Source organism: Natrix helvetica (genome assembly GCF_964273705.1).
Source record: "Natrix helvetica genome assembly, chromosome: 1".
Classification (NCBI taxonomy): Eukaryota; Metazoa; Chordata; class Lepidosauria; order Squamata; family Natricidae; genus Natrix; species Natrix helvetica.
The window spans coordinates 29,499,060-29,514,549 of record NC_138548.1 but is presented as its reverse complement, the minus strand read 5'-3'; the positions used below and the strand labels follow the sequence as shown (position 1 = coordinate 29,514,549).

Here is a 15,490-nt window from a genome sequence, read left to right as displayed (position 1 = left end):
CCACCATTAAACATAGAAACTCATTGGGGGATGTTAAGCCAGTCATGCTTAGTTCAACTATCCTTAAGTTTGCTTTTGTGCGGGAGAAATAAGTCTTGTACTACACATAGAATAAATAATGTACCAATTAAAACCAGGGTGCTATTATAAATCCTGACAGCCAACCAGGTGGGGCTCCCAGCACAGATCTGTCTTCACAGCAGCATTTTTTTCATCCTGCACGTTCAGGCTTCCCAGAGATGCTTGTCTGTTATTGACAAGAAATGTCAAATTATCAGGCTTCTCCCTCTTATAACCTGTTAGACATACCAAGCAGGCTGTGGTCTGAGACTGCTCAAAGGTCATGATTTCAGAAAGTCAGTGAAATATTTCCAATATTCAAAAAGTACCTCTGTCTGTTGTTTCCTAAACAGCCTGAGCTTCAAACTCCACGCAAGCACAGCTGTTTCTCATATGCCCTGACCTTCTTTAAGATTAACTCTACTGACTCTAGTTGGCTGTAGGCCATCAACATTGTGCTTTTGGTTGCTGCCTCTTTAATGCTGATGCTTTGGTGGAGGAGATCCTCAGTTAAGGTCGGGCTTTACCTTTCTTGAATGCTGGTTCTGACTCATCCTGATCTCTTTTTTTCTATGAGAAGTTGTGGGATCAGATTATGACTAATTCAAGAGATTTCTTTTTCATTCAGTTATAGTCCATATTCTGATTTAAGAATTATTCTACAGTATGCAAATTCACCGATCCAGATCATGCTATCCCAGAGAGGGCCAGTAATTTGCAGAACTGTTTGAACTAGGAGAGGGCATAGCCCACTTTTTAATCTTTACTAGAAACTTTGTTAGGGGTCAGAGAAAGTGTTTAATTTTTTTTGTATTGGTACAGCACAAATTTACTATAGGATTGAGAGATAATCTGGAACTGAATTTATTCCCATTATTTCTTCCCTAAAAAGATGTAGTATAGAGAGAATATTTCTAGAAATAGTAGAAACACCCATGAAATTTTGCTGACTAATTTTCTCTAAAGGATCTGTTATTTGTCCTTCAGCTGTCAAAAACTAAAACAGCTTCAAATGTTTTGGTGTTCCCCCATTTTATAGTCCAAAGTTACATCTTTTATTGAATTGGGAAAATTGCATTTGTCAATTTGAATTGGATGCCCCTATTACCTATCTCTGTCTCCTCTACCCTCTGAAACATAATGAATTAAAGTAAGAGAGGTAGTAAAGATCTTACAATTCTCTTAGCATCTAACCAAAATAAATTACCGAGAATCTTTTGTGATGTGTCAACAATCAGAGTCTATTAAAATCGCTTTGTAAGTAAAAGTCCTTGTTATAGAGGCAAGTAGCTGAAATAAAACTTTTATGAAGTGTACTGCGTGTACAATGTTATCTTGAAATATGCTAAATGTGTAAGTGTATACAAAAAGTAACACTGTTTTCAAAAAATATCAAATCCTGTATTTAAAGCCTCTTCGCTACCATCATACAGCAAATATTTGTCATCTATAAAGAAAAAAATACAGCAGCAGGTGATATGGTCTATACTTCAAAAGTGTGATTGCTTAATAATTCCATAAACAAAAGCAGTTAAATAAACATCTCAGAAACACAAGCCGAACAACCCACCCCAAACTTCTCAGCAGTTTTAGCTCACAAGGAACACAATAGAGAAACAATACAAATTTCATTGCATAACAAGCATCATGCCCCAAATCACTCACACATGAGACAGAAGGGTTAAAAAGGTTTTACTACACAGCGTCAAACTACAATTGCTTTCTGAAAGGGAGTCTTCTTCCATTGTTGGAGGAATAGTACCTCCATATGGCAAGGAAAAAACTTCTTAACACGAAGGAATAAGATAAGCAGAGATGCTGAACCCCCATCAAGACTTGCAAGCTTTGTTTTAGTTGGGTTTTGAATCGCAGAGCTTGTCCGTTTTTAAAATCTGATTGTATCTTGTCCTTTCTTCCTATGTAGATATATTCTCTTGGACAATACACTAAAGGATTTCCAGCAAGGTTATAGGGGTGTGGGAAGGCAAATAACGTGCACAGGATGTTGTCATCACACTCATATGCAACTTGCAGGCTAGCCTCAAATGCCGATACAAGGACAGAACGGTGTCAGCTGCATATCATTGTTTTGCTGCCTCTGCAGTTTCTTACAGTCCCTCTTTGCCTCCAGCATCTAAGTGATGCATCAAAGGTAAATTAAAGGCTGACAGAGTCTTTTGTAGGCAGAAAAGGCCCTTGTGGAGTATTTCTGTGGAAAGGGGGCCAAGGCATTGAATGTGGAATTATGCACAAGAAAAATCAAGCAAGCAGCTAATAGGCTCGCAAAACTTCCAGCGATGAAGGACGGCACAAATGCGGCTGCAGGCCTATCCATGGAGCCTTTGCTGCCTTCCTAACCCTTACGCAGCAGAATCTGAATGATATGCACAGGTAACATTTAGAGTTTTATAACTATATAAAATGCTGCATTACAGTTTTCTTATGCTACAATCCCTTGTTTGGAGCAATGGCTGACCACCTTTCTCAGGTGCGCACGGCCCAGAATCTCAGCCAATCCCACCAGCCGATCTAACATGGAGGAAGTCCTGCCAGAATGCATTTACTTCTAGTTTAAGCAGGGCCTCAGTCTGACTGACATAGCTCCAACCCTACAACCGCTTACATAAAAGTCGCTGAAGGGAATAGGACTTCCTTCTGAGTAGGTTTGTATTGGGGTTGCACTGATAGCTAGTAACACAAAATCGTGTCTTTATCATCATTTGGGTTTAGGATGGAGAGAAATCAACATGTATTAGGGCAAATCTATTCAATGAGCTTGATTTTAAGATTTAGCAAAAAAAAGTATTCTGTCATCTTAGAAAAACTTTGCAAAACGTCTTTCAGCATTCTTCAGGGGTTTGTAAAATTTAATATTTCTATAGAGTAGGCAGAACACTGAAGAATTAATACTAACCTATTCTATATTTTGATCCACATTTCTTATTTCATATAATTGCATTCACCTCAAGAGTATCACAAACTTATATACTTTTATTGTCAGTCATATTTAGTCTCCCTCACTGTAAGCCAATATAGGAAATATCTAACATTTTCAAATCTGAACTGGAATTCTGACAAAGCTTCTTAGTTTCTTTCTACAATCAAAACTTCTCAATATTTCGCTTTAATATTTCTACATTATAGCTGATCCCTTTTTAAAGCCAATCATGCGGTATAAGCTGGAACATATGGAGGAAGATGATGTCATCAGAGACAGACACGTTTATAACCGTGTACTACAATGAAGAAAAACACACCTATCCTCAAATAACTGCTTTAGATAATACAAAATTAAATGGGATGTCACTTCAAAGTTCATTAGCACTGGAGCTCTCAATCAATGCTACCTGAAAATAACTAATAATTTAGCTTACTTGTGAAACTTGCCAAGCTGCAGTTCCCACCATTAAGCTAAATTATCTGATATTGCCAAAGATCACTGGAATGCTAAACTCATCACTCATACAAATTTCTGTGGTTTAAAGCTAATGGGAAGATGCAATATTCTTCAAGAGAAGCTGACCATTGAGGAAAGACAGGAAGATAACATGAACCAATGTGGGTGGGGGGTGGGGAATGCTTACTAAACTAGGAAAAGAAGAGATGGGGAAGAAAATGAGCCTTTTCAAATTCATTTGATTTGAGGAAATAAATATTTCCACAAACACTACAGGACACATGCCTAAGTTATATCCATTCTTACTAAATTAAGCTAGTCCATTATTTCTTAGGAAGAATATAGATTCCCTAAAAATCTCTCCTGCAATGTTATTTTCTAAAGAAAGCTTGGAAATAAGCCAATTTATGATAAATGCTAGACACCTTTGTTAAGCAAACTTCTGGAGACAACAGAAGGAAGTTGTCAACTGTTAGAATATGGACTTATCAGTCAGACAGTGATGAAATGTTGCATTCTTTGTGAACTGTGATAAATTAGTCCAACATATTTCCTCCATGGAAAATTCCACAAGGGATTGGCTTTTTGGTGTTCATCCCAAAACTGAAGTGAGAAACTGTACATTTAGATTGTTGCATCTACTGCCAATATTCATCAAGTACATTTTAACTAATTACATTGCAATAATCTAATCATGAGCATTAAGAGACATCCTCAAGTAGAGAAACTTTCCTGTTTAGTTTGTTATCCCGAGACCAGATGTTCACATGAAAGTAAAATTTCCAAATTAATTTTCAAAGACTCTGGAGCTGCCAGAGAAGAGATTATACAGATTACATTCCCACCATGTTTTACAAGAACTTTTTAAAATAAATTTTGCTTTGCAGAAGTGAAGCACACAAAACTTTTCGAATGGTTTTGAGGCTCGCTCAAACTCAAGCCAAAATGTTTTAGCTTCAGACTCAAAAGCAGATTATTTTTAGATGGCTCACAACAAATATGATGGCTAAAAGAGCTGGAAAACTTCATGTCAGAAATATCTATTTGTACTACCTGAACATCTAAGCCAAACTGATGCTCCCCAAGGTTGTCTGTTGTATGAACTAAGCATCAAATATCAGATGTTCATCTCTTCAAAGGTTTCTCAAATAGAACAAATCAAGTCCGATACTGAGAACTGCTTTAAATTAATGTTCTTTGCTTCTCTTCAATTTGATGAAAGATGTCTAGCTCATTTCTTCAGAAGCTTCTCCAAATAACTGAAATTATTTAAATTAAGATGTGGTCGGTCAATCAGGTCAATCCTCTAAATCCGCAATTAAGAAACAGTTGTAGTATTGATCCAGGGTTAGTCCTTACTCATTAGGCTAATGTCACTTGATAAAATCTTGACTAGAGTAAGGATTAGAGAGCTGGGGCAGTCAACTTGTTTATCCTAATCCATCTCACACAAAATAAGCGTTGGAGGAGTGCTCCCTCACACCACAAATGGGCTGGCAGAACACAGGTAGGCTCTTCAAGACTCCCAAAAGATTACTAAAAACTTTTCTGTGTAAATAGGTAGGGAGGCAGTACCTCATCAGCCCGCCACAAGTTCAACGGTAGGGCTGAAAAAAAGAGATAAACATGAAAATAATCAGTTTCTATTGTTCCAAGAGCAAATATTTTTAGTTAAAAATAATGAAACAGAAAAGTTAGAATTTGTCAGATATGTATTGCCATTTTACATGAACCACCTGGTAGTCGTTGCTGACTATAGGTGGCGGTGCTCATCTCTGTTTCAAGGTCATTGAGCCAGTGCTATCCAAAGACATTCCTGCCGCATGATGTCATGGAGCACTGTTACCTTCCCACCAAAGTGATACCTATTTGTCTACTCACATTTGCATGCTTTCGAACTGCTAGATTGGCAGGAGTTGGGGAGACGACGGGAGCTTACCCCTGTCATGTGGTACTTGGGTCTCGAACCTGGGCTGCTAGCTTTCCAGCTGACAAGCCCAGCATCTTAACTGCTGAGCCACCACACCTCCCTTGTGACAGAATGGCTTGTGGAAAACGGGCACAGGTACTCATCGACTTACAACCATTCGTTTAGTAAACAACTGTGTTGTTCAGCAATGGAAATGTTGGGCTCAATTGTGGCCGTAAGTCAAGGACTACCTATACTAAGCCAATAAAATGGCATGCTTTCACATGGCATCTGTTGGCCAGAGAATGCCACTGTCTCATAGAGTGGCATTCTCTGTGGAATACACTGTCTCCTTGCCAGATAACACACCATGTGAAAAAACTGGAATCAGTATGGAAATCCCAACCTTCTTATCAACAAGAGTTGTGCCTGATCTTTTTCCATTTTTTTCCCTAAACCAACAGATATTTTACACACAAACGCTAAGGTTTACAGTCAACTGCACAAAGAATTTGTGCTTGCAAGTTTACCTGGACAGTGGGTAGAAGTATCAATACCAAGAGTATCTTACATGACATTTTATTAACAAAAGGTGTTATTGCGAACTAACTGGGCTTTACTACACTTATATAGTAGGAAAGGCTTGAGTAAGTTATTGTTGGTAGAGATGCAATGAGATTAATGATTTATTTTAAATAATTTATTTTAAACATATGTTTATACAGTGCCCTATTATTCCTCCTTTTCCAAGGGGATGAATGTAATATTCTCATGATTTAAGAGTTTGCTAAATTGGATGGTAAGACCAATTATCTGAAGTTTAGCTACACCATAACTGAGAAAAACCTTACTTACATGAGGGCCACCAGGTATGGATGGTGCTCCAGCAGGCGCAGGTGGCACTTGGTAAGGATTAGGTGGCGTTGGGTACAACCCTGGAGCTGGATAGGATCCTGTTGGTGGAGGAAATGGGGAAGGAGGCGAAGGTCCCCATGGTCCTGGGGGAACAGCTCCCCATGGCACTGTAGGAGCAGCCCCTGGAGTCTGAGTGGGAGTGGAATATGGCCCTGGAGGTGGATATGGCACACTAGGTGCAGGATACTGTCCCCCAACTGAGGCTCCCCACCCTCCAGTGGGCATGGATCCCCATGCTCCAACAGCAGCAGGGGGAGCCCCTGGTTCGGTGGGACCCCCATATGGCCGTGGAATCTCTGGAAAGGGCATGCTTGGTGGTGGATATTGCCCTGGTGGGGCAGGACCAGGGGGTGGATATGGAGCACCTGGAGGACAAGTAGAACCAGGAGGAGGAAAAGGAACTGGTGCCCCGGGTGGGAGGGAAGGATACATTCCTGTTGGTGGCGGTCCAAAAGGCACGTTGGAAGTCGATGAGTTAGGAGGCAAACCAGATGGAGCTGCAGGAGGAGCACTTGGTGCATTATTCCAGGGACTGGAGGTTGGCCAGGCTTGTGGAGGCTGGCTGGGCTGTTGAGGTGGCTTCGTATTGCCCACTGAGGAACTCTTGGCAGGAGAACTCTCTGGTAGAGCATCGGCCAGCTGGGAAAACAAAATATCAGCGGGATCCTGTGACTAATGCCTGACCAATGATAACTTCTTACTTATCTACTATTTAAATTGGAGACAATGAAAGAGGAACAATATGTGTGTGTGGAGGTATGTATATGAACAGGCCTGTGGAATATGCCAGGCTGGGAGCCTGAAACCATCTCAGTAACGAACAGCTACATAGGCTAGTTCAGTGGCAGCAGTGGTTGAAGGCAGGGATGGAAGGCAATGAGAAGTTCAGAAGTGAGCCAGAAAGGCAAGTTGGTGAGATACTGTATACTGTGCTGGAACATCAGTAGCATCTACTGAGGGGGATGGGCAGTTCAGAAATAGGAAATATAAATAAATAAATCTATGTGGAGGGGACAGGGAGGGAGACAGAGAAGGATAGATGCTGGAAAGGATATGTGTGTGTGTGTGAGGAATCAATCTATTACTCTTTTGATTACCTGAATAAGTAGTCATTAACCAAGGACTACCTGTATTCCAAATTTTCTTTGCACTAAGCTGACCTACAGCTTCAGCAGAATTTCCTAAATGTGATGATTTGTTTCTGATTTGAACCAAAGCATATTTTCCACTTTGGGTACATCCTTGCTTATTTAGTGCTTATGAAAACTCACTTTATGAAAACTCATAAAAACTTACTTTTCACCTATTTAGCATACTAGTGAGACTTTCCCATAAAAAACATCTCAATTCTTTTCATTTCTTATTACAAACTGTTTACACTTTAATTCTTTTCATTTCTTATTACAAACTGTTTACACTTTATGAGGCTGACAGAATGAACCACTCACCGAAAATTCATCAGCAGCTAACATTTTTCCTGAAAAAGAAAAACAATAATTAAATAAATTACTGGCTGCAATATACAAAAATAAAATAAAATTTCTTGGTCTGATTGCAGGCTCTATTTGGAACTCCTGAGTTACATATCTTTAAGTCTGCCTTTAAAGAAACATGCATAGGCTACAATTTAGGAACAAAGACCATAGCCACAATAAAACAGAGAGAGATACCACTTTAGAGCTTAGATGAAGGATTCTGACTGAAGTTGGAGGTCATGACAGAACTTGATAAAAGAGGAAAAGAAAGAGCTTGTCAAAGAACGAACCTTCGTCTGCCAAACACAAGAATTTTGCCTGTTCAATGGAGATTCCATTTTCTTAAGTGAGCAATAAAATGCGACATGAAACATTAGCATAACCTGCTGGATGTCTCAAAAACCTGTTTTGGAGAACCATCAGACATTCTGTTTTGATCTTCCTGAATGGCTCTCCAACTCAAAGATCTGCCTGCCTGTATCAAGCCTCTGAGCTAACATTAACTGACAGCATAATGAAACATACATAAAGAAGGGCCCTCACAGAAAAATGTTGTCCTCAGATATCTTTATTGCAGCTGCCATTATTCACATTTTCCCAACTTTAGTTATTAAATCTCAAATGTGTTACAGGTAGGTCTCGACTTACAACCATTAATTTAATGACTGTTCAATGTTAAAATGGTGCTGGAAAAGTGACTTATGACTGGTCCTCACACTTATGACTGTTAATAGCATCCCAGGAGCCATGTAATCAAAACCTGGCAACCAGCATGTATTTATGATGGTTGCCGAGTCCCAGAGTCATATGATCACCATTTGTGATCTTCTCAGAGGGCTTTGGCAAAGTCAGTGGGAAAGCAGGATTCACTTAATGACTCTTGCAAAAAATGTCATAAAATCAGGCATGCTCATTTAATGGCTGCATGACTTAGCAGTGAAGATTCCGGTTCCAATTGTGGTAGTAAGTTGAAGGCTACCTGCAGTTCAGCCACACAAACCACATGCCAAATATCAAGGTTAGTCAGTAATGACAGAAGCAGTAACTGCTTCTGTCATTTTCGGCATGAGAGAAACTCCTCTCTCCCCAATTTCAATATGCACTTAGGAATTTTAACAAAACTGGCTTTGGCTATCTCTGCTGAAAGAAGAAACCAATGGCCTCAACTGTATCATTCTAAAAGAACACATGCTGGCAAAAAAATAATAATACTTTGCTACACAGTTATAGAAAAGCTAAAAATAGAAATTTTTCAGGGCAATAGCTGCTACTCAGTAACTAATCATCATTGTTGGCCCCACACCTAAGCTAGGAATGGGGAAAGATAAATATAACCAGATTGTTCTTGCTTGCTGCTTATTAAACCTAGGTTAGATTTAGCTGTGACCAAAAGTGGCACTAAGGTTCTTGCTCATCTCACCCTCAGGGGGAAGCCTAGAAACTATAACCTCTGAGAAGACAGCAACATTGAAACTCAAGTAACGGATCAAGAGGTATATGGAGAGCCATCATACTATACTGCCTGCATAATTTCTCTGAATATACTATTTTATGGCAAAACGTAACAGGAATCTGAAGGAACAGTTTGCATTAGGCAAGGATATACAAACATGTGAGGACAGTATAATATGACCATAAACTGAATTCTCTCAATTGATGGAACCAGTTATCTCTTTAAAATATCTGTTCCAATATCAATACTATTTTATTTTATATATTTATTTATTTTAGAAAATGTATATTGCCTCCTATTCACACACGGTGGCTCAAGGTAGCTTACATCAATATAAAAACATTTTACTTATTTATTTCATGCATTTGTAAGGCCACCCAACTCAAACTGGGATTCTACATTCTAGTTAGTGTAAACAAAAGTATACAGTAACAACATTAAATGCAACATTTAAAAAAGAACAACTTACTACATTGTAGCATATAAAATGGCAGCCAAATGTGACAATGAAATAACCAAGAGAGATTCCACTAAAAACCATCCTATTAACACTTGAATGGTGTTTAGTGGAATCTCTTTTGATTATTTCATTATGAAAAATAGGCTTTTTCCTAAAGGCAAATAGAGTTCATATATTACAGGTAGATTGTTCCAGAATACAAGGGTAGCCATTGCAAACATGTTTCCTAATTTCCATAAGATGATAATGTTTAAATGTGGGAACCTGGAACATGCCTGACCTATGGGAATCTGTGGGAGAGGCAGGTGTTCTTGGGAGAAGACAATCCCACAAGTAGCTCAGCTCTATTAAACATATTAAACACCTAAACTCAATCTTTAACACACTATACAATTAATGTTCTTTAAACACTTTATTTTAATAATTTATATTAAAATTGGCAGATATAGAGATAACAAATACAAACTAAGGAAAATATAAAAGAAAAAATGCAGAGAGAAAAATTCCCATAGTAAGATTTCTTACCTTTTAGATTCAAAATCTTCATATATATATTTAATGGGATTTTAAATAGCCCACAGGAAGGAGTCTTATAATTAATTTTAATAACTTATTTCCTATCCATATGGCGCTCAGTTTGTTTATAATTTTCCAAATATTACTGTTTAATCACCCTTTTGCTCTTTGTTTCAAAGTAAAAAGAAAGTTAAGTCATTAAATGCATATGGAATTTCTTTAGCTGAGTAATGAAGGAGAATCACCCATTGTAATGAAACCTGTTCTGAAGTTCTTAATATTAAAAAAAAGCTAACAAGCAATTTCCAGAAAAGTGGGTAAACACAATGTCCATTTGAAGGTTCCAAACCAGGGCTTAGGCAAAGCTGATTTTCCCTTAGTTTCGAGAGCAATAAAACTTGCCAGAGGCTGCTGTTTTAGGGTCTCTTCACAGGGTGCTTCTGTGCGGAGTACTTGTGGGAAATGCCAGGACCTCATCTTTATCCAGAAAGGAATTTCAAGATGTCAACCTAGTTGCTGGCACCTTGTTCTGCTGCGATTATTGGCTCCACTAAAAACAAAGCTGTCTTCAGTCCTCCATTTTTCCCCTTGGAAGTCCAATGTCCTATAGATCCCTTAAAGCAGGAGTCTCCAAACTTGGCAACTTTAAGACTTGTGGACTTCAACTCCCAGAATTCTCCAGCCAGAATTCTGGGAATTGAAGTCCACAAGTCTTAAAGTTGCCAAGTTTGGAGACCCCTGCCTTAAAGGTTACTATTATAATAAATATTGATTTTTCTCAGATCAAAGTGGCACCATATCTAACAACCACAAAACCTCTGATGTAATCAGAACTCCTAGAGCAGAGGTCCCCAACCACTGGGCTGTGGCCCATATTGGGCCATGGCTTGTTCAAAACCTGTCCGCGTGAGCTTAAGTGCCCTCCGCCTCCATTCACACAAGTGGAGGATGTGTACACCCCCACACTCTCTCTCACACACACACCATGCTGCCAAGATGAAAAGGTTGGGGACAGCTGTTCTAGAACATATTTTTATTTTCCCAATGATTGACAAAAGACAACTAAGAAAACTATTCCTAAATCTTATACCATTCTTCTCATTGGTTTGGTTTGGTTTATTTAATTTATAGACCGCCCCCTCTCCCCGTAGGGACTCATTAGCTAACTGATTAGCTGACAAAATCCCATGTAATTCAAAGAGCACACAGTTAAGCAGGATCAACTGCCCTCTGGCTTATATTCTTAAAGAGTAGGCAGCATCCTTTTGCTTAAGGAGATGGGTACTAAAATATGGAAAAATATTAGCAGGAAAGCTGAAAGGTACAAGGAATGCATAAGAAATAAGCAGAAACAAGATTATTATAATAAAATAAAATTCAAATAAAATAAAACAATTACACTGTTATCATGAATTTTAAAAGAGACAAGTCCAGAGTTGTTTGGTTTAAAAATCAAATGCATGGATGTTAAATGGGGAAATGTCTTACTAACAATACTAGCAAAAGAAAATTCAGAAGAATGAAAAGAAACTGGAACAAGTGCCAGGTACAAAAGGCATGATCATATACCCAGAAACTGTGTTTAATGAAGAAAGGATCATTTCCTGATATCTGCCTTTTTAGTTTTCCTTTATCAGAAGATGCTGAAAGAATTGGGTACATACTTAGAATTTAAAAGAAACGGCTTAGGGGAGATATGATAGCACTTTTCAAACACTGAAGAGTGTCACATAAAAGAACAATATTTTTGCAAAAGTCACAGAATAAAGATTTTGAATTATACAAAAACAATTTCTGGTGTGACCAACAATAGCAATAGCTATCAAATGACTGTAAGATATTGCAACAGTTGGAAATGTGAGCTGGCTGCCAAGCACCCCAACTGCAATTTCGTGACTGTTGGGGGCACTGCAATGGCTGGAACTTCAAGGACCAGTTGTAAGTACCACTTGTTTATATCCATTGTAAGTTTGAACAATTGTGAATGAGTGGTCAGTAACTGAGGATCATGTGTAATATATCCTGCAATAAAGTTCCAGCAGTTCTTGGCAATCAGTTTTAGGCTGTTTCAACTTAAGTATAATCGCTGTATATAAAAGGAACAAAAGATGCTGATGATAATTTCAAAATCACTGGAAGCTAATGATCTAGTTTATTTGACTTTAGTCAGGCCTATCTTAAGTGTGTGCAATTTTGGGAATGACGCTTTTAAAAAGGTTTCAAAGAAATTGAAACAGGTTCAGGCAGAGAACAATGATTATTAGAGGAGTAGAACTAAACCCTGTAAAAAGAGGTTGAAGAAGCTGGCATACTGTTCTTATTTTTGGAAAAAGACAATTGAGGAGGATGGCACTCTTACATTCCTGGCAGGATTTCAATGAGAAAGTCAAGATTTGTTCACTTTCATTCCAAACTAAAGAATAGATAAAAGTGGATTTAAGTCACAGAACACTGATTCCAATTGAATGTCAGACAAAAAACCCCTTTCTAATAGTAAGAGTAGCTCAATAATGGAATAAAATTGCCCAGAAGAGTGAGGTTCTCTCAAGTGGAAGCTGGACAATTCCGGATGCTGTGATTCAAATGGTTACACTGGGCAGATCTGATGGTCTCTTCCAACTCTGATTCTAAAATACACTCCCTTCTCTAAAGCTGGAATATATAATGTAGAGATACCAGATGGTTCAGTCTGTTGAAAATATGTATATGTTCCCTGTTTTCTCAATCTACTCAGAACTAGGTTTACTCTTACAAAGTAAAGCTGTTCTTTTAAAAACACCGCAGAAGAATGTGAAAAAGAATTTCTCTGAACTTCACCAGAGCTGTTAAAGCATGGTTTAAAATATCCAGACAAATTACAAGATATAGGAGAGATATAGAACAATCTCTGCTGCTATTTAGCAGCCATTTGGAATTTTGTGATCCAGATATGACAGCCCCATATTTCAGAGCCAAAATCCACCTTTCTTGCTAAAATACCTAATTTGAACAAACATCATTTAGTAAATCACTTTCAACTGTAGCCAGAACATTAAAATATACTTTTCACAATAGGAAGACCATATTTGCACAATATTCTATCCCAGTTAAGAGAACCATAATTTACTGAATTTGCCTAATACCCTGGATTTGTACAATACACTGCATAATAATACTGTACATGGTGTGAACCCAAATAATCCTTATTTTATGGAGTATTAAATTACACTTGGCAACATTTTCTCTTTTTGATCGATGCTAAAAATGTTCCATTTTCCATCCAAAATATTTTTTTTCCAATTTGTACATTCAGAATGGCAAGGTCAAGCAATGTACACCTTTGCCTAATACTCGAACTTCAGGAATGTGGTTTTGTGTTCTGCAAGTAGTGGTGTTCCATGATTTTGTCATCTTTGACAAGATATCAGGAAATTCCCAGATATAATTTATTTCCTTTACTGAGGACATCATAAATACCCTCTATTTGGATGAGCATCTTTTAGGGCTCCTTAAGAATCTAAATGAGATTATTGGGCCTCTGAATAGCCAAAGACTTACATTTTCAAACCCCAGAATCAAAAGAAAGTCACGTTGCACAGAACCAGCAATCTCAAAGTGCTTAAAGGCAGCACAAAGGAAGTGTTTGGGAGCCAACTCCATTTCCCTAAGGGGGCGTGCATAAGCGCACCAGGGTGCCTAATGTCCCTGTCCTACTGTCCCCATTGATATGTACTCATTTTATATGTTCATGGCCATGTTATACTTATTTATATCCATCTATTTGTACCAATCTCATGTGATAATGTCCAAGTCTATGGACACTAATACCTGCTACCTTGTACATGTTGACAAATAAATAAAATGAAAATAAATAAAAATAAACTGAGCCACCATACCTTACAAAGTGCAATATCCCAGTTACTTATACACCTAAAAGTGTAGGATGGTGCGTTGAACCAAGTCACTGCTGCAAAAGTCGAACCATACAAGCTTTAGATGGGCCTATACGAGTCTCACGCCTAGCCAGCAAAACAATCGCCCTCCTCACTCAGTTTCCTCCCCACGTTACGGGCGAATTAATACACAGAAGAAGAAGCTCCTCTGAGGGAGCGCAGTGTGTTTGTTAGCCAGGTGTGGACATGAAGCTCTCTGACCGTTCAACTTAACGCCTTTCGAGGCCCCTTTCGGTAGTCGCTCTAACGCTGCAACTTACCTGAAGCGAATCCCTCGGGGAACCCACGGGCGTTCCCGCGTAAACCGGAGGGGAGGAAAAATGGGCAAACGGTCCGTTCAGAGGAGGCCCCGCCGCACCAGAGGCCAGGAGGGTTAAAAGGAGAGCGAGGCCTCCTTCTCCTCCCTCAACCCGACAAAAGGAAGGAAGAGGCCAGCCCAGGCCGCGTCGACTTACCTGGCTACGCTGAGGGAGCTAGACGACAAGAAGGGACACCACCACGGCGATTACAGCCGCCGATCCTTCCTTCCGTGCTCGCTCACTTGTCCCTCCCTCCTCTCTCTCTCTCTCTCTCTCTCTCTCTTTCCCACCTCAACCAAACGGAAGTGACCGTTGTTGTCACTTTATCACTACATCCGCTTTCCCGGGGAGAGGGAGGGGAGACAGAATTGGGGGTGGGGACCCTGATCACGTGACAAGGTATTCCTCTATTGGCTGGCTCGAGAGGGCACGTGATCTCAATCTTCCATTCCCGAGCCTTAGTTCTTCCCGCGGCCCAAATAGGCGTGCGGTTGTGCACGCGACGATCCCTTATCCTTTCGTCAGATGCGTGGCCCTTCTTCCTCCTCCTTAAAAGGCGGTGTCTTTCTCTCCCCCCCACAGCATCTCCTAGTGGTGGGAGGGGAAAACTACACGTTTGGGTTCCCAAAGGTGCTTTTTTTTTTCAAGAGGCAACTGAACTTTCTGGTTTTTCTTTGAAGACGTTTCACTTCTCATCCAAGAAGCTTCTTCAACTCTGACTGGATGGGGGGGGGGGGAATGGAAGGATTTATACTCCTTGCTTACAGCTGGTCATTTGCATTCTTTTAGCAAGTGGTTTAAGGCCACCTATATTTTACTCATGGTTTACAGAATCTGTTTGCAGGACATACATGATCTGAATTCAGGCAATACATTAAAGGTAGATATGATTGACCTGATGACATTGTTGTACAAACGCAGCAAGATTTTTTTTTAAAAGGATGCAGAAAAGTAACACACAAATCATATTGAGCAGGTTGTCAATGTGTGTATAATGAGCACTTATAAAATGTGATGAATAAATAAGTAAAACTTTCCTCTAAATCATTTATATTGTAGGCTCCATTGTCCTAA

General features: G+C 39.2%; 1 protein-coding gene across 1 annotated transcript; it reads right to left on the bottom strand.

The window, feature by feature from the left end:
- Positions 1-1,439: 1,439 nt before the first annotated feature.
- Positions 1,440-14,797, bottom strand: MAPK1IP1L (mitogen-activated protein kinase 1 interacting protein 1 like). Its single transcript, XM_081938305.1, has 4 exons — positions 14,573-14,797; positions 7,730-7,758; positions 6,222-6,920; positions 1,440-5,064 (listed from the first exon to the last, which is right to left on the bottom strand). The coding sequence occupies exons 2-4, from the start codon at positions 7,751-7,753 to the stop codon at positions 5,053-5,055; spliced, it is 735 nt and encodes a 244-aa protein (XP_081794431.1). The 5' UTR covers positions 7,754-7,758; positions 14,573-14,797; the 3' UTR covers positions 1,440-5,052.
- Positions 14,798-15,490: the final 693 nt, after the last annotated feature.

Bases quoted from the DNA above. Each gene is read 5' to 3' on its own strand.
- MAPK1IP1L (XM_081938305.1), bottom strand. From the start codon at position 7,753: ATGTTAGCTGCTGATGAATTTTCG. The intron at 6,921-7,729 runs GTGAGTGGTTCA...TTGTTTTCCCAG, and splicing joins TAGCTGCTGATGAATTTTCG to CTGGCCGATGCTCTACCAGA.